At 42.8% G+C, this 16,809-nt stretch overlaps 1 protein-coding gene across 4 annotated transcripts in view; it reads right to left on the minus strand.

Moving 5' to 3' along the window:
- Positions 1–5,096: 5,096 nt before the first annotated feature.
- prickle2b (prickle homolog 2b) overlaps positions 5,097–16,809 on the minus strand; it is an 85,395-nt gene continuing 73,682 nt past the window's right edge. For all 4 annotated transcript variants that reach the window (XM_027278974.1, XM_027278976.1, XM_019274392.2 and 1 more), the window contains 6 exons: positions 12,492–12,605; positions 11,307–11,444; positions 9,589–9,792; positions 8,791–8,977; positions 6,865–7,749; positions 5,097–6,686 (listed from right to left, as the gene is read on the minus strand). In XM_027278974.1, the coding sequence (XP_027134775.1) occupies positions 5,731–6,686; positions 6,865–7,749; positions 8,791–8,977; positions 9,589–9,792; positions 11,307–11,444; positions 12,492–12,605 (2,484 nt within the window). In that variant the 3' untranslated portion in view covers positions 5,097–5,730. The remainder of the gene's footprint in view (positions 6,687–6,864; positions 7,750–8,790; positions 8,978–9,588; positions 9,793–11,306; positions 11,445–12,491; positions 12,606–16,809) is intronic.

Raw genomic sequence — 16,809 nt, forward strand, 5'->3', positions numbered from 1 at the left:
CGTTGCCCTGGTTGGTGCTTACGCCTACAGAGTGTGTCATTATTAATAAGGGTTTTCTGAGTGGTACATATATGACCTTTAATGGTTATTGCGAGAGAAAATTTTAAACCCTGAAATGTATCACAATGGGGTTTGACCTAATAAAGGTCTTTAGAGCTTTGACAACTTTTTTGTACAAAATCGAGCCACTGTGAAGGACATGATCATCCTAAAACACTGGATGAAATGTTGGCTAAACAACCATTAAACCTCAAATCAACTTTTGATTATATTCCATCCATAACAACCTTTCTCAGACACTTGTTATCTATTACAAATAAAAATGTTTTAAGATAAATGGGCTCATTTGCCTTTATATAAATTACAGTGTAATGTTAATTTGTAGGTCTTGGAAAGTCTTGGAAAAATGCTTTGCCATTAAGTCAACATCACAGACTCTCTTTGCCTCATTTACAGCGGGAGGACTAATCGGTCCATCCATCATCTCTACAAAACAGACGGGCAGGGACAGAAAGAGGTGGGAGAGAAAGAGAGAGAGAGACAGGAAATAAGTGAATAGACATAACAGTCACTTAAGAGATAGTGCATGAGGGAAACATTGAAACAAATGTGAATAGTGTCCTGCATTAAATATTGCTCTTGGTGATGATTTCGTACAGGTGGCACACAGATGGGACCCCTCCCGGGACCTGAGCTTGTTAATGAGTCACAGCAAGGAGGGGCGGAGCGGGCTGATATCATGAACCAGACGGAGCCCTCTGGCAGTGCAAAATCGAGGTACCCAGCATGCCATTCTCCATTATGGCGAGGTGCCCCTTGGGCCATTGGGGATGCGGATTAACCCAAACCTGGCAGCACTTTGCCGTGCCACGTGTCAGACTGAGCAAACACTGGAAACGAATTCATATTTTCTTTCACTGTAGCTGAAAGACAACAATCAGGCCTAATGAGGACCCCCATAGAGACTTATTATAGGCTCTAATTAATGGTGAAGAGCATGTGTGATGATTATTTACAGTATTTAATTGCTTTAAAAAAAAAACTTTGCAAAAATTTAAGTCTATTGAAACAGGGATTCATTTGAGTAGTGTTGGATACCAGTGTTGACCGGTCACAGTTGAGGCCAGTGAAAGGGCAAAGGTCATGCTTAAGAGGGTGAGAATGCATATTGAGATTAGTGGGTTTAGTCAAGGTCTAAAAGTCTAATAGTGTGCTTGACTACTTAACGTCATTATCATTCAATATCCTTTTTTTTTTGCAGACAACTGGGAGCTGCTCGAATGTAAACAGCAGGGAATGTATTAGAAATAATTACATTTTGGGTTCAGTATGCAGTTTTGCAAAGTAGGAAGTGAAGGCAACAGAAGAGAGCTGACACAATATTAACACACACCCACCTCAGGATGGGTGAGCCTCTCTGACAGGACGGTGGGACTGTCTATAAACAATTTTTTGCATATGAATGCAGAGTCTATATGCTAGGGACCAAGGTTTTGACACCGAAAGTGTTCTGGTTTCCACTCCACTTCAAGTCCATTAAGTCCTTGTGAAACGAAAAAGAGGCAGAACGCATCAGCTAAAATGCAAGTTTGGAATCCACCAGATATTGTCTAAAGTGATCTGCATTCACATCTGAAATACAGATTAACAGAAATGTGTCTTTCTCATTGTCCCTCTCATGTCATGGATGTCTGTTATCTGTTTTTCGGATATCTTTCTGGAAAGACCAGAAACATTGGCCGTCCCCCCAGAGGCTGGGTTCCGTTGTGGGCCACGCAGAGCGAGCATCCCAGACATATCTGGATGTCGGAGTATGGGGATTTCACTCCCTAATGAAAAGAAAAAGACTCCAGGCTTCTACAGTTCTGTCCCAATCTAGCTCATGTATCTAAATGTCAGATTGTAGTATACAGTGATAGCTGTATTTGTGCATCTGTTGACATTGTTCTGGTGCAGTCTTGCTATGGTAATTGAACACACATGATGAAGCTGAAGGAGGGGAGACTGCTGGTAAGGCCTCAGTCAGTCCTGTCACGCATCTCCTCTTCACCAGCCCAGAGTGTGTGTGTGTGTGTGTGTGTGTGGTGAGAGTTTGTGTGTACTTGCGTGCCTATGAAAGCAAGCTGGTTGTGTGCGCGATAACACACCATTGGCATTCTTCATTTGTAAATAATTGAATCAGGCTATTTTAGTTTGCTCAGAGCGCAGCTGTAATTTGCAGCCGTTCTGCTCTTAAGGACCGGTAATTATGGCTTTTAGAGTCTCCCAAAACAACTCAAACAGCTTCAACTCATGACAGCTGTACATCTGGGCCTTAGCATACTCTCTCTCACACACACACACATATATAGAGGCACTAACATATGTGTGGCTGTTAATTAAACTATATTTTCCAACTGAAGTGAACTTCACAAGTACTACACACGAGTAAACAGCTTGGTATGCGTAATAGTTGAAATGGTTTTAGTGAAATTGTGTGTTATTTTAGAGGTGTCTGGTTTTACAAAATGAACTTACACATTTCTAAAACAAAATGGCAATCTCACACAATCTATATATTTAAGTGTGATTTCTCAGCAGATAGATGGGAAGATTATGTTTTTTTTTTTTTGTCCTTGTGTTTTTAGCATGCATTTCAGGCCGCTGTAGCACGAGTGAACAGGATTAGTTCGAACCTTCAAGGACCTCTGTTTTTTTTCTCTGTCACTGACTTGTTGTTTCTCTAGTGCAGACACATACCTCAGCGTTAATGAAAAGATGGCTGTTTGTTCTCCAGACACCGTCTACTCTGTCAGGCTTAATAAACTGTGCACTACAGTGCATTAAATGTGATTCGATGGATGGAATGGAATTCGATTATCATGGGAGTTATAGACAAAAACAAAATTAGCCAAGATTCCTCAACTGGTTTGTGTAATATAACTACCGGCAGTACATTGTGGTCACATGAAAACTTTGTTATAATTTTAGCTATGTGACTGGATGTGCTGTGACCATTTTACACCTCAAAAAGGAATTAAGTTTTACTTTCCTGGATCCTGAATTGACCTGGAAAACTGATTTGCAGTCAGTCTAAAAAGACAGCTGCTTTTCTGGATTAATTAAAATTCAAAAACGTACTTAGCTTACTTGATTAACCTATAATAGATAACACTGAACTGTTTCCATGCAACAGTTGTTTTATTCTGTTCAGAAATGCAACGCTTGAGCTTTTAGCTACAATAGAAATCCATATGTGTTAATGGATGTTATTAAAATGCATGCATTTAGATTTAAGACAGCTGCTTTATTTATTAAAATAACTATTTCTAACATATATAATAACTAGGTTTTACACCAAGTGTTTGCCTGGGAAAGTTCTAAAGATGAACGAACAATAGAAAGACAAAAGCAGGACTTCATTCCAAGACACGTAGTCTAAGATGTTAAATGTTATGAGTGCTGTGTGATTTTAGGGAGCAGGGTGAGTGTACTTGATGAAAATAAAAGAGACCTTTACCTGAAACAGGTAAATATGTTTTCCTCCTGAAGACTACGTGCTCTGGAAAGCACTCACAAGTAAAGCACTCCAAATAGATAATACTTGTAGTGAGTTACACATTAAGTCAGTCACATTGGGTGTTGGAAAGAAACGTGTCACTTATTTAGGTCTGGACAGAGAAGGAGCTTTGTCATCATTATTGGTCATATGATCAGAAAACAATAAGACCTCGTCTTCCTGAAATTTCAGCAGTGTCACCCAGACTGTAAACTCTTTGTGCAGTGAAGCTACCTAAACCACTCGTGGTCTAATCTAATTTACTGGCAGTCACAGCTTGGCTGACAACACCACCGTCACAACTGGAAGCATCCACGCAACTTGAGGATTATCTCCCCACCATCCGTTACCTTGAATATGGCACAGCCCGGGAAGCATATGGCTACAATCTGTGGCACCCCTCACTGTATGGCCGCCATTTGCTTTTAATTAAACACATGGAGACACCTCACGCTTGGGTAAAGACCTGGCAAAGGACTAATAAAGAAACAAACAAAAATGAGCTAAGTTAATGATGATGTCAAGGACAATAATATCCATACTAGTGAAGACAGTGTTTTATTGTTTTCTGAAAGCAGTGGGAAGCCCACATTTACGCACCAAGCCATAAGCAGTCTGACATAATGTATCGCACATGTTTATGCAGCTGGTTTTGTCATATCACGGCTGACTAAATGAAGACTCGTTTCTACCCAGTCTCCCAGAGTAAACATGAAAACTGTAGCACACGCCTTGGAAGCTGAGGTTAGGTGAAGTAAACATGCTAATGTGCCAATCATGTCTACAGCATTAGGGTTTAAATGCCTCTCATCAAGAGATTGGCACTCACGGGCATTCACACACCTTGTTCCAAACATATGTGTATGTGTGTATGTGGATTATGGGGGCTAGCAGTAGTAATCCCCAGACCACATGGACGTCAGAGGCAATCCAATTTACAGTATGACACTGCTTAACACTTACAGATACAACCTGTTATGCTGCCTACATGCAAATATTTAAACAACAGAGGTTGACTTGTTTAGGATTTGATTGCTTACAACTAGGAAGTTAAATGTTAATGTCAGCATGGCAGTCTCACAGTGACAATACGAGCATGTTGATGATTAGCAGGTGTGTGTACCATGTTGTTACCATCTGATTTTACCTTGTTAACATGCTAAAAGTACAGCTAAAGCTGGTGGCATGGAATCACTAAAATTATTACAATTCATCAACAAGAGGACACTGTGTCAAATTTCACTGACACTGCAATGCTGTTAGTATGGGTAAAAAAAATGCTTAGACAAAGCATCACCAGATTTCAATAACTAAATCCCTAGACCTTTGTCAGCAGTGTCCAACTCACATAGGTTGATGCAATAAACCAGAACCTCTGTGGCATCTGTTTGCGGGACAATGGAGCTTTGTTTGTTTAAGTTACCGACAATCCAGTGGAGGGTGGCTCTCTAATCAATGTCTACACCACATTGTCATTCATTTATGCTTTTAACAGATGGAGAAGGTGACTGGAGAAGTCAACAACACTCTGGAGAGAAACACCAGCTGTCAATCAAAATACTCACTGAAATACTCCTTTATTCCAAATGCAGGACCAGGTCAGCCAAAGAAAACATGCATAAGTTGTTTTTGCCATTTTCTATCTCTACATTATAGATATTTAATACATAAATGATTCTATCTATACAAAATATAAAAATATGTGAGGCCTCATTTACAACCATATTTACACATACTTTCTTAACTTAAGTGAAATTATTAATTCATTTATCTATGTACATACTATGAACTGAATACAATAGTACAGTATATCCTATATCTAAATCACATTGCATGAAAAAGCTAAACTGTACCAAACCGACTACCTTGCACACTTGTTTGCTGCGGGAAATGAAGTTATGGAAAAATTGCACATCAGCTTTTGAGAAATGTTGTGAATTGATAGAACTGCGCATGTAAGTGTTAGCCTTAATACTCAGGAGATATTCCGAAACATTAAAATGAACAAACATGCAAACACTGTTGCTTTTTCACTGTTTACCGACTGTAATTCATCACTGACTTTCAATTACATGATATTTAACACTCAACAATACTAAATAAATGGACTGTGAGTTTAATTTATTCTTTGTTCCAGATGGAGGATGTTAGTGCTGGGCAAAGAGTCATTTACTGTGCCAAGCGTCAGGATGTTAGGAAATAATGCAGTTCTTGCTTTTTCTGCGTTTGCGTGTGTGTAACTGCCCGCTGCGGTTGGGTCCACCCATCCCTGTGTTGTTGTACTTATGGACAAGCTCCTGGTTGCTGAGGTAGCGCAGCTGGATGGGTCTGGGGATTGGCTCACCCAGAAAATAACCTTCATCCTCTGATTCGGAGGATGACGAGCAGGTGGAGCACCAGTCATCATCATCGTAATCATCCCAGGAGTATTGATTCAAGCCAGTGCGTCGGCTAGCCCCGGGATTCTGAAGAGTCAGGTCTGAAGTGGTCCTGGGGCACTGCCTGAAGAGTTGGGGCTGGTATCTTCCCCCTCCTCCCATTCCAAACTGGTCCCTGGCACTCCTTGGTGGCGGGAAACGGTCGTAATCCTCACGGACACGCAGTTGTGGTCTTTCTTGAGGTCTTACTCTCCGATCTGCCACCAAATGAAGAGCGTTTTCTGAACGAGACCGACGGGATCTCCGGGAGCGGTGGTGGTGGTGCCGGCGCCTTTGGGGTGTCTCCTCTGGAGCCTCTATCCGGATACTTGCTCCTCTTCCGCCCCCACCTCCTCCTCCACCACTGACACCACCCACCCTGCGCTCACTAATGGGTGGCAGGCGGGCAGCATTGGCACTGCTCACTAAACTCACCCTATCCTCCTCCTGGAAGGTAAAACCAGGCGGTAAATGAGTCACACCCATACCCATGCCAGGGGCATCGCGGTACTGCACCTGGTACTGAGAGGACCTGGGAGGATCCATTTCCATGTAGGGCTGACCGGCAGTGAGACTGTGAATAGACTCAGAGCTACGAAACTGCACTGAGGAGTTGAGGGTGCCCATGTTACTTTTCTCTGACACATTCATTCCAGAGTCTTTGCTCAGGTCTGGCATGGAGAAACGAGAAAGGTGCTCCTGGCGCTTTCCTCCTCCATCTGCTGAGTGGCCTGTAGAGAAATAGAGTTCAGTGTTAACTTTGCTTTTAATTATTATGGACCAGCAAAGTAAGCACAATGTGTCATTCATACTACCAACATTACTAGAACTATTTCAGGAAAAAACACAACTTGGCTGTGCTAACATGGGGGCAAACCAGCAACAAAGTCTGAGGTCTGAGGTACCCACCTGTAGCATTGGACAGTGCCAGGGACTCCATTGATCCTCTTGGGGTCTGCTCTAGAGGGGTCAGTTGCTCAGTGAAGTTAAGTGCATTGATGGGGTTTCTGCTTCTTGCCACCTGGGTTGCCACTTGAGGCCCCACATCTCGTTCTCTCTGAAAGCCGTGCAAACTGATCGAGCGCTTGTCAGAGGAGAAGCCGTTGTGGTGCTGAGAACAATGGGACACCTCTGTGAAGCTCTTTTGGGTCCTCAGTTTGGGTGGATAGTACTCCTCTGGAGCTGGCTGTTGGAACCATGTCTCATTGAATGACTGGCCCTTCATTGCAGAGATGGGTGGTCTCTTCAAACCTCCGTTCTCCTTGATTCTGTGATCCTGCTGCTGATTGTTCGGCCCAGAGCTGGGGGGGTTATAGGCAGTCCTGACATTGCACTGGCTGAGAAGCTGTAGAGGGGTAGGATTGACATTTGGATCTGATTGGGATTCATAATTATAGTTGTCACCTGCTTGCTCTTGGCTCTGCCAGGCAGGTGGCTCACGAGTCAAACTGGGCGTTTGGCTGGAGAGACTCAGAAGATCCATTTGTAAAGACAGTGGGTCCACTTCCCCTGAAAATCTCTCAGTCTGCACTACACCCCCTCCTCCTCCACTCTTTCCTGTCTTGGAGCTACGTCTGGACTCCCTAGTGGAGCGAGCGCTTTGGAAGGCCGAATCAGAGGAGTCTGAGCCATTGGGCTCTTCCCCCAAACTGCACGAGCGTGAACAGAAGATCTGGCCCTGCTTGGGCAGGAAGGGTCGACCCAGCAGAGAACGTTTACAGCGGGCGCAGCAAAAGCAGCCCTCTGTGGCGTGCCAGTGTTGCCCATCATATGTCATCTGGCCTTGGTCAATGCCTGCAGGAAAGACAAACAACACATGAATTAACAAGGTTTAAAATGGCAGACTCGTGTACAAGCGCACAATTGAAATAAAAAGCCCCATGTCTTTATCTAAGAGCTTGATATTTAAACATAATGTCTTAATTAAAAATGTTGTTTTATGTGAAAATAGTCACAAATCACATAGTTGCTTATAGTTGGTTGTTGAATGAGAAAATAGAGCTTGAGGCTGTAACTTAACTGCTCGTGGGGAAAACTCATTATGCTTGCCCAGCATTGTATAAAAACACTGCATTTTGAGCGAGCTTACAGTTGTTGCAGGCGGAAAGAAACACAGATATTTCTTAATGGCTGCCATCTGGTTCTAGCATGTTTTCTGATAGTTTCAATTTATAATCAGTTGTGTTTTTCGGCCAAATATTTTTCTGTATCCCATCCGACAAATAATTACAGAGCAAATCTGTTGAGAGTTTTGTGCCAAAATCACACCTGGGTATCCTCTTGGGGGATACACACACATACACACACACTGACAGAGTTTTAGCAGAAGGTGGCAGGGGGCCAAGAGGTGCTAATATGAAGGTTGCCTGCTGAAAAATGTCCCAGTTTTCTCTCTACAGGTTGTGAGATGTTTAAATTTGTATTTAGCTGACCTGTAATAAATGTGCCATGTGATAAAAACAGATCTGGTTAAAAAAAGTCACTTGATACACTCATGCCTTTGCCCCAGGTTGGTTTCATAATCCATGATGTATACTGAACATACTTCTGTGCTCTGTAAACTGGGGCTCTGCTGCTATGACTATGGATGACATCATTCAGTGATAAACTGCTAAAAACCAGGCCACATCTTTCCTACTGTACCTATTTTCTCCTCTGTGTTACTCACTATGAAAAAAATAGGTCACCCTTTCACCCTCCATAAAAACATTGAACTTTCCTCCATATATCCTGCATTATTATTTTTTTTCCTATAAAGGTTTCTTTGTATGACCTACTGGTGATTAATTCTGTTTGTATTAACAGTGATAGATGCTGTATGGTGATGCGGCATACCAATATGTTCCCCACAGGAGTCGCAGTACTCGGCATAGAGGGACTCAAAGCAGGAGCAGCAATAGGGCCGTCCCTCCTTCATGATGTAGCGCTGGCCCCCCAGCACAGTCTCGCACTCGAAACAGCAGAAGTGCTTCATGTGCCAGTGACGTCCCTCTGCCTCAGTGCACTCATCTGCAAGGATGATCTAAGAACGGAGAGATAAGAAAGAGTATCGTTTATCACAGGTCCTCGGAGGTAAAGCCTCACTTGGGTTATTACTGCGTGCTGAATGACAGGACAAAGGCTCAGCTTGCCCTCCCCCCCTCCACCTTCAGCACTTTCTCCTCTGGAGCTCAGAACTCTTAGATCATCCTCTTTGTCACTGACTTGTGTAGGAGGCTAATGTGTGTAGGGACTTGGTAAAATCTAGATGGTGCATTTACTTTTAATTACGCTGCTGTTAAAACACCGGGTTGCTTTTTAAGTACCAACAGTGTCCTTGTACCCATTTGTAGAGAGACTAAGTCAGTGCTAATGGTTAGGAGATCAGGATATTGAAAGCTGACCCCATTAGACTGGAGAAACCCTTGCATATGTTTAACTGTGACAGTGTGAGTCGGGGAGGCTGTGACCATCATATGACAGCAGTTCTCTGCGTATGTAGGAATGCATACATGCAAAATTTGTGTATGTAAATACTTAGTGCTACAGATACTGTCTCACATTACAGTCAAGTTCAAGTACGTGATATGTGTGCCTGTTAACACATGATCATCCATGTGCAGGCATGTTTACGTGTGTGTGATGGGTGTTTACCTCATCACAAGCGGTGCAGCGTGGCTTCAGCCTCTCAGCGTGGTGCCGGCCGCAGTAGATCTTCCCGTCCTGGTAGAAGTAGATGAGGTCCACCAGGAGCTCATTGCACATGCTGCACACGAAGCAGGCTGGGTGCCAACACACACCATGACCTGCCCGTGATGCGAATACAGCAATGTCGCCACCATTTATCTGCCCTCCGCACTAAAATGAGACGGAGGGAGAAGAAGAAGGGAGTTTTTGAGAAAACAGTTGCAGCCCTGCAGATTATATCAGTGTATACATGTTGCTATTTAGGTCCCACTTTTTCTCTTTCTATACCTAAAATTAGGGTAGTGACTGATACAAAGTACCAATTCTATGCCATACTTTTCTGCACTCCTAGGAACCCAGTAGGCAAGTGGTAGACCTTTCATGCATGGTCTTACATCTTATATGGTCAATATCAAGACCAACATTCTTTAAATGCCTGTGGAATTTCTATAAAGTTTATCACCAATTGTTATTACCATTACATTATGACATTATTCTGTTTCAAGTGCCCATTTCATGGGACCTTTAATTAGGTCAGTAGGGATAGATCCATCTCTGACTTTAACACAATTTTGCATTAAATTGGATTAAACTGAGAGCACAAGGGAGTGTTTATATGTTTGGCTGGGAAGGGAGAGCACAGACACGGAGAAAGTTGAAGGACGTTAGCGGGGCAAAGGGGAGAAATAAAAATTGAGTGATGTATGGGAGGATAACAAGGAGAGGGAGATTGGTGTGGAAGTGTAAAGGTAGAGAAGCCGGTAAGATAAACGAGAGGGAGTGCTAAGGAGACGGGGGGGAAAGGTTAGGTAAGCAAAGTGAATTTAGAGGGGTGGGAAGATGGAGATGGAGGTGAAGGGAGAGTTACAAATCAGGTTATCTATCTGGTGCAAAGCCCACTGCTGCAAGGAGGCCAAAGGGGGGGTGGGGAATTCAATCAATACACATACTCTCCCAACAATCTGCTCGCTCATGTACACGTGTTTGTGTGTGCATCTGCTGAGCGAATGAGAAACACAGGCTGCTATACACCCAGGGCGCCAAAGAAAGTGGATAGCAGCTCCATTTTGCTTGTTGTACAAAGGACTAGCGGATGCTGAAGTCTGCTAGTTTGTTTGTAAAAGAACACTCTGTAGTCCCTGAAGGCCACACTAAAATAATGTAGACAATTAAATATTTGATGGGACACTGAGCACTACTATGAATTATTTTCAGGAAAGCAGATTTTATTGTAACTTAGTTGTCTGAGGTATGATGAGGTGCGTTATGTCTGAAGACAAACCAACACTGTGGTGTGATTGTGAAGTCTGACAGCTCCTTACACGTACTCCATCTTAAGATCTTCTTCAGATCAACGCTTTGAGATGAGACTGACAAGGTCATGACGCTGTTATAAAAGCAGGCGACTATTGCGTCTCTGCCCTTTATATGTCAATATAAAGCACCTCTCATACATCATAACAACGATCTGAAATGCCAGCAGACTGTTCAGTATGTCTCTCACATGATTCACTGCTTTCATTCCACCGGCCACATGACGCACCTTTGATCCTGTCACACTTAAGTCACACGATGCAGAAATGGCAAGTGAAGTGCTAGGCTGCTCTCAGATCATCTTAAATCTCATCATATCTCAGGGACATGACAAAATTATGGATTTTTCTCTAGTATTTCTTGTCAGCTACCTGTGCGCAGATTGCCCCAGTCATCGTCACGGGGAATGGCCGGACATTGCCTCGGCCCAAGTTCTCCCGTTTCCGTTGGTTACTGAAGAGCTTCAGTTCTCGCTTCTCTTCATCATCCAGACTGTTGCAGTAGCGTACCTAGACACACAAACATCAACGTGCATTTTAAAAGTTTGACAGAGAGTTCAAGATGGTCTCCTCCGTTTTCAATATATCGTCGTCAAACTTTTGGCAGCATTTATCTCAAGTCAATAACACTGTCTATGTTAGCACCTGATTAAGACTCTTTGTGCTCTCTGTCACAAAAGGAAATATGTTATTTCAGCCAAGGGTTTTTCCAGTTGGCTTTACAGATAAGGATGAACATGCTTGAAGTCATTTTTCTATCAATATTTCATTATTTCCATATTTTTTTCTATTCCAAGAAACTGAGACTATCTGTGCTGCAATAATTAGAAGCAGGAGAAGAGGCAGAGCTACAGACCTCTGAATCACTATTAGATTCAAATACACATGGTGTTCATTGGCTCACTGACAGCAGTTTCCCCAGTTGGAGAAACAGGCAACCAATCAAAACATAGTAAGCGGGACTTAGCAATGTAGCAAGATGATGTCCCCATTCTAGCTAACTACCCATCTACATTCATAATTTGCTGGCCACAAAGTAGCAGCAATTGTGGACCACTCCCCAAACTAACATCAAGTCAACTTAAAGAAACAGCGATTCTTAAATTGGCATGTTTTTTTTTTTACATTGGCATTTTGGCTTCACTGGAAAACTGACAATAAAAAAGTAAAGAAAAAATTAGGTTATATCAAATAATGAAATGAAACAAGATGGCAACACAGTTTGATTATCAGGCTGGTGTAAAGGGGCTAAAGGGTGTCAATCTCTGATATTACCACTTGTTTATAACAATAATACTAATATCTCCAGAGCAATTGTGGTAATGATTTATTGATGTAGAAAAACTAGGCAGCTCCACTTCACTTCACACTCCACTATCTCATTCCAGCCCATTAAAAGGACAGGCTCCATTTTTCAGTCTGTCTCCTCCCTTCTCTCCTTTTATCTCGGTACTGCCCTGAAGGAGGGGAGGAATGGAAGAATGGACAGATAGATGGATGGATGGATGGATGGAAGTGGTGGTTGTGGTGGGGGAGGGGGTCAATTTGGACTCTCACCTCATTGTCGTGGGGCGGGAGCTGATGGAGCAGCTGTTTGATGCGGTATTTCTCTCCTGGGCTGTTCACATAGGGCACCTTGTCCTCAGGCAGGGAGCTGTAGTACTGATGTACCTGAACAAAAGACAGACAGAGAGTTGAAACACCTAAATGGATGCAGTTTAAAATGAGATGAGGTGAGCTGCCCAAACAGCAAGAATTTAGAAAGCTAGAACCTACTAATGTTTGGTATTGTATTTGATAAATTATTCAAAACAATTAAACTTTTATTAAAAACATAGTCAATCAATCATTTCAGGATTCAAAAGGTACAACTGTCCAAAGACAAAATTAACAGGATCTACAATTGAGAGTGACCAACACACACACACACACGCACACGCACACGCACACACACACACACACACACACACACACAGTTATAATAACTTTGATTTATGGCCCACCAGCAGAGACTTAATGGAACCTTGCCTCTCCATCTTTGCACATTGACATGAGAATGTATCACTGACCTGTCAAATTTGCGCACACACACACACACACACACACACACACACACACACACACACACACACACAAACACACACACACACACACACACACACACACACACACACACACACACACACACTAACACTTGTGCATGCAGCAGTGCATGCGCATAAGATTAATGCTAATCTGCCCATTCCAAATTACTTGGACATTCTTTACATTGCAGCGGCAGACAATGAGACAATGAGTGTCATCTCTGTGTTATTTACTGCCGTCTTTTTTATTACACTGTAACAGGGGGGGCCGGGGTATAATAGAGGTCAGGCGGTCATATATGAATGTGATTGGAGGGGGGAGAAAACCATGAAAGCCACAGGGTTTAAAGAGAGATTTGAGGACAGAGGTTAAAGATAGAAGGAGAGGTGTACAGAGGGAAATAAAGACCAAATGTTCAATGGATGAAGTATGATTTAAAGTAGAAGAAAAAACAAGACACAAAGAAACAAAAGCAATACAGCACAACAAGCTTGGAATGTAAAGAAAGGCAACATGATCAATACCTGCTGACAAGGTCACAACAATCTTAATGACCTATCGGTCTACTGAATGCACCTACTGACTAAAAGCCATCAGCTTTGTCCTTGGCAATAACACACAGTCTGTCACACAAAAACAGATGAACATGAACGACGCAGACATGCATCGGTACGTCAAGACCTGAATTTAAAACCATGCTGCTTCTAAAAACTCATATCCTGAAGTTCACTGCCCTGAAGCTGCAGCATCTTATTCTGCGTCACAAGCTTTTACCTAAAGCATTGAACAAGCATGTTTGTTGTTGGGATGAATTTATAGCAGGAGCCTCTTGTTACAAGTGTAACCTAATTCCTTCTGCTCTGCTTTTGTTGGCTTCCATCGGTGTTGGCAAAGGACGCGAGATCCGTGTCCAGCAGCACGGCTCAGAACACCGGGGGGATCTCAGGATAGTCTAAGAAAGACTGACTGTGGTCAAGCACTGATAAATCACACAGTGCCTATAAGCACATGCTTCCAGATGCATGCACACACACACACACACACACACACACACACACACACACACACACACACACACACACACACACACACACACACACACACACACACACACACACACAGAGAGAGCTAATGATAAATTACGAAACATGCTTCCAACAACAACAGAGTTACAATCTGGAGGTGAAAGGCACATTGCCCCCAGGAAAAGATCTGAGGCAGATACACACACACTCGCACACACACATTTACATGCACATAATGGACACAGTTGCAGCGAGAGCCAGGAGGAGCAGCTTGTGATAATAACTGTAATCGAAAGCAGATGAAACTAAAGACAGGGCAGAATTTGGAACTGTACTGAAAGGAGTGTTTTTAGAAGCTAAAGCAAATGGTAGGACTTTGCAACTGAGTGACAAGAGTGATCGCTTCACACAGCTGGTTTCTATTGCTGTTAATGACCAGACAGCCAGAGGAAAAGACACCACCAGGCACCACTCCTGACATTCCCTCAACAAGCCACTTTACAGTGGTTAGTGGACACAGATATTATATTGTTGAGAAAACACTGGTAGTTATGGCCAAACATGGTGGGAAAGATGGTGTTTTCATAGCGAAGTGAGCGGATTTAATGGCTGTGTTTTCATTTTCTGTGCTGTTCGTCTCACGTCTTTGCTGAGATTTGCAAATGCCCACATCTTAACACTGCAGAAAGTACAGTTGTGGGCGCGAACTGAGTGTGGTCAAAAGTTAAAAAGGCCAGAGATGGATTAAATATTCACGGAATATATGCAATACTGCATGTATTAAAATGCAATTGTCATTTTAACAAGACTACGAGTCTCAAGCAAGGAGCTCTGTGAGACTGTGTTTGGGAACAGTGATGCTTCGAGCAATATGCTAAGCTTAGCATGCTCACAATTACAATGGTGTGTTAGTATTAAGCAGGTATAATATTTACAATGTTGACACCATCTTCGTTTGGTGTATTAGCATTTGCTAATTACCATTAAACAACCTCATTGTGGCACTAGTGGAATAAGGATCACCAAAGTCAGTAGCCTTTATCCTCTGTGGATCACGAATATCTGTACAAACTTTCATGTCCATCCCACAGCTGATGAGCTATTTCAGTCTGGATCAAAACAGTGAACCGACAGTGTGACCGACATTTCGATCCCTTGAGCCACCCATGACTAAAAACTGACTGACTTTCAACTGATCTGATCTGATTTTTAGCTGTGTGTATCTCACAACCTCTTTTTATAGCTTCAACATTTATCTCTCATTCACAGCTGCTGGTTGTAACCAGGTCAGGGGCTGACAGTTTTCATAGTCCTTGAACTTGGATGGGGACTGGTCTAATTGTCCTCAGGTCCATTTTGGAACAGGTCAAACTAGCCTTAGGTCCCTTTTGGACTGGCTCTTTGTTGTTTGAAAGTTAATGTATCCACATCTGAGCTGTGGGTCTCTTTCAGAACCTGGAAAGACCTCGAGTTTGCATGAATAACCTTGAACAGAATTTCTACTCAAATATCCCATATGTGAGCGGTCTAAAAAAGCATACTTCATGTTCGACTTCAAATTAAAATCAGATCCTAGTAGATGCTGAGCAGAGTCTGTAGCTCTTGCTATACGTGACGGTAAAAAAATAAAACACCAGTTACAGGACACTGCTGAGCAACACACTTGGCCTTGACAAGCTGTAACTTGGCAACATCCAAGAATTTATTCGAGAAGGATGGAGAGGAGAGCAAGAGGAGACAGTGGGAGAGAATATTGGCAGGCTCTCATTCACACTGCAGCTCAATAACATCTCCAACACACTCAGCAATGGCTGTTTGGTGGTAAAGATACTGTATTTCAGCGATTGTTGACAGAAATACAAACACACACTGGAGAGTTAAACTGTCCCAACTAAGATTTGAGTTATCACCCATAATCCTCAGTTAGATCTAATCGAATACACAGTCCTAGTCCTAAAATCTCTCGTTACAGAGTGGTGACTTTACACCACTGCTGGCTGAACAGCAGACACATACACAGCACCGGCTCCCTGCGGGGGAAACCTAAACCCATAGTTTAGATCCTGGAGATTAGCTTTGTGTTTACCATCTCCCCCTCTGTCTTTACCTTGTGCAGTAAGGCCGTGTGTTGAAAAGCCCCACATCAGGCGTACTTCTGCTCCACTGTGAGAGGTCACACAGCATATTTCCACAGCTTGAATAACTTGAATGGCAGGTTGGGAAAATAGAAATAGCTATTGCTATGGACATTTTTTATCCAGGCGGTTAGGAATGCTTTTAATGGTCGCAATTTTTCCCACAAAATACAAAAAACAGCCACGTTTTTTTATAAGGTTGTTTAGTATTGTGCTTGAGCGATACTGCACAGTTGTGTTTCCATTATGGCCTGACTGTTCCTGAGGTCATATCACCACTGGACTAGAACCTAATTGACTTCAGGGTTAGACGTGTGACCCTGGAGGGGGATGAAAAATAGCTGCACTCAGTCCTCAGAGGTGAAAACAGGGGGCTGTGCCGACATCGTATTGACCCGTTCATTGCTTTCAGTTCATCAACAAAATGAAAGAAGCTTCCATAAACGATTCTATTGTCCTGTAAAACTGAAAGCCCTCCCTCATGTGCACACCTACACTTCTACTAAGTATTGTAAAAGAGAATTTTCTTCAATACGCCTGGAATCATTTAATGTGCTTGTGCATTACGCCGGCTTAGCTTAGTCGTCCAGAGGGCGGTGAAACCTACTGTTAACATGTTTGCAGGCGGCA

Source organism: Larimichthys crocea, chromosome VI (genome assembly GCF_000972845.2).
Source record: "Larimichthys crocea isolate SSNF chromosome VI, L_crocea_2.0, whole genome shotgun sequence".
Classification (NCBI taxonomy): domain Eukaryota; kingdom Metazoa; phylum Chordata; class Actinopteri; family Sciaenidae; genus Larimichthys; species Larimichthys crocea.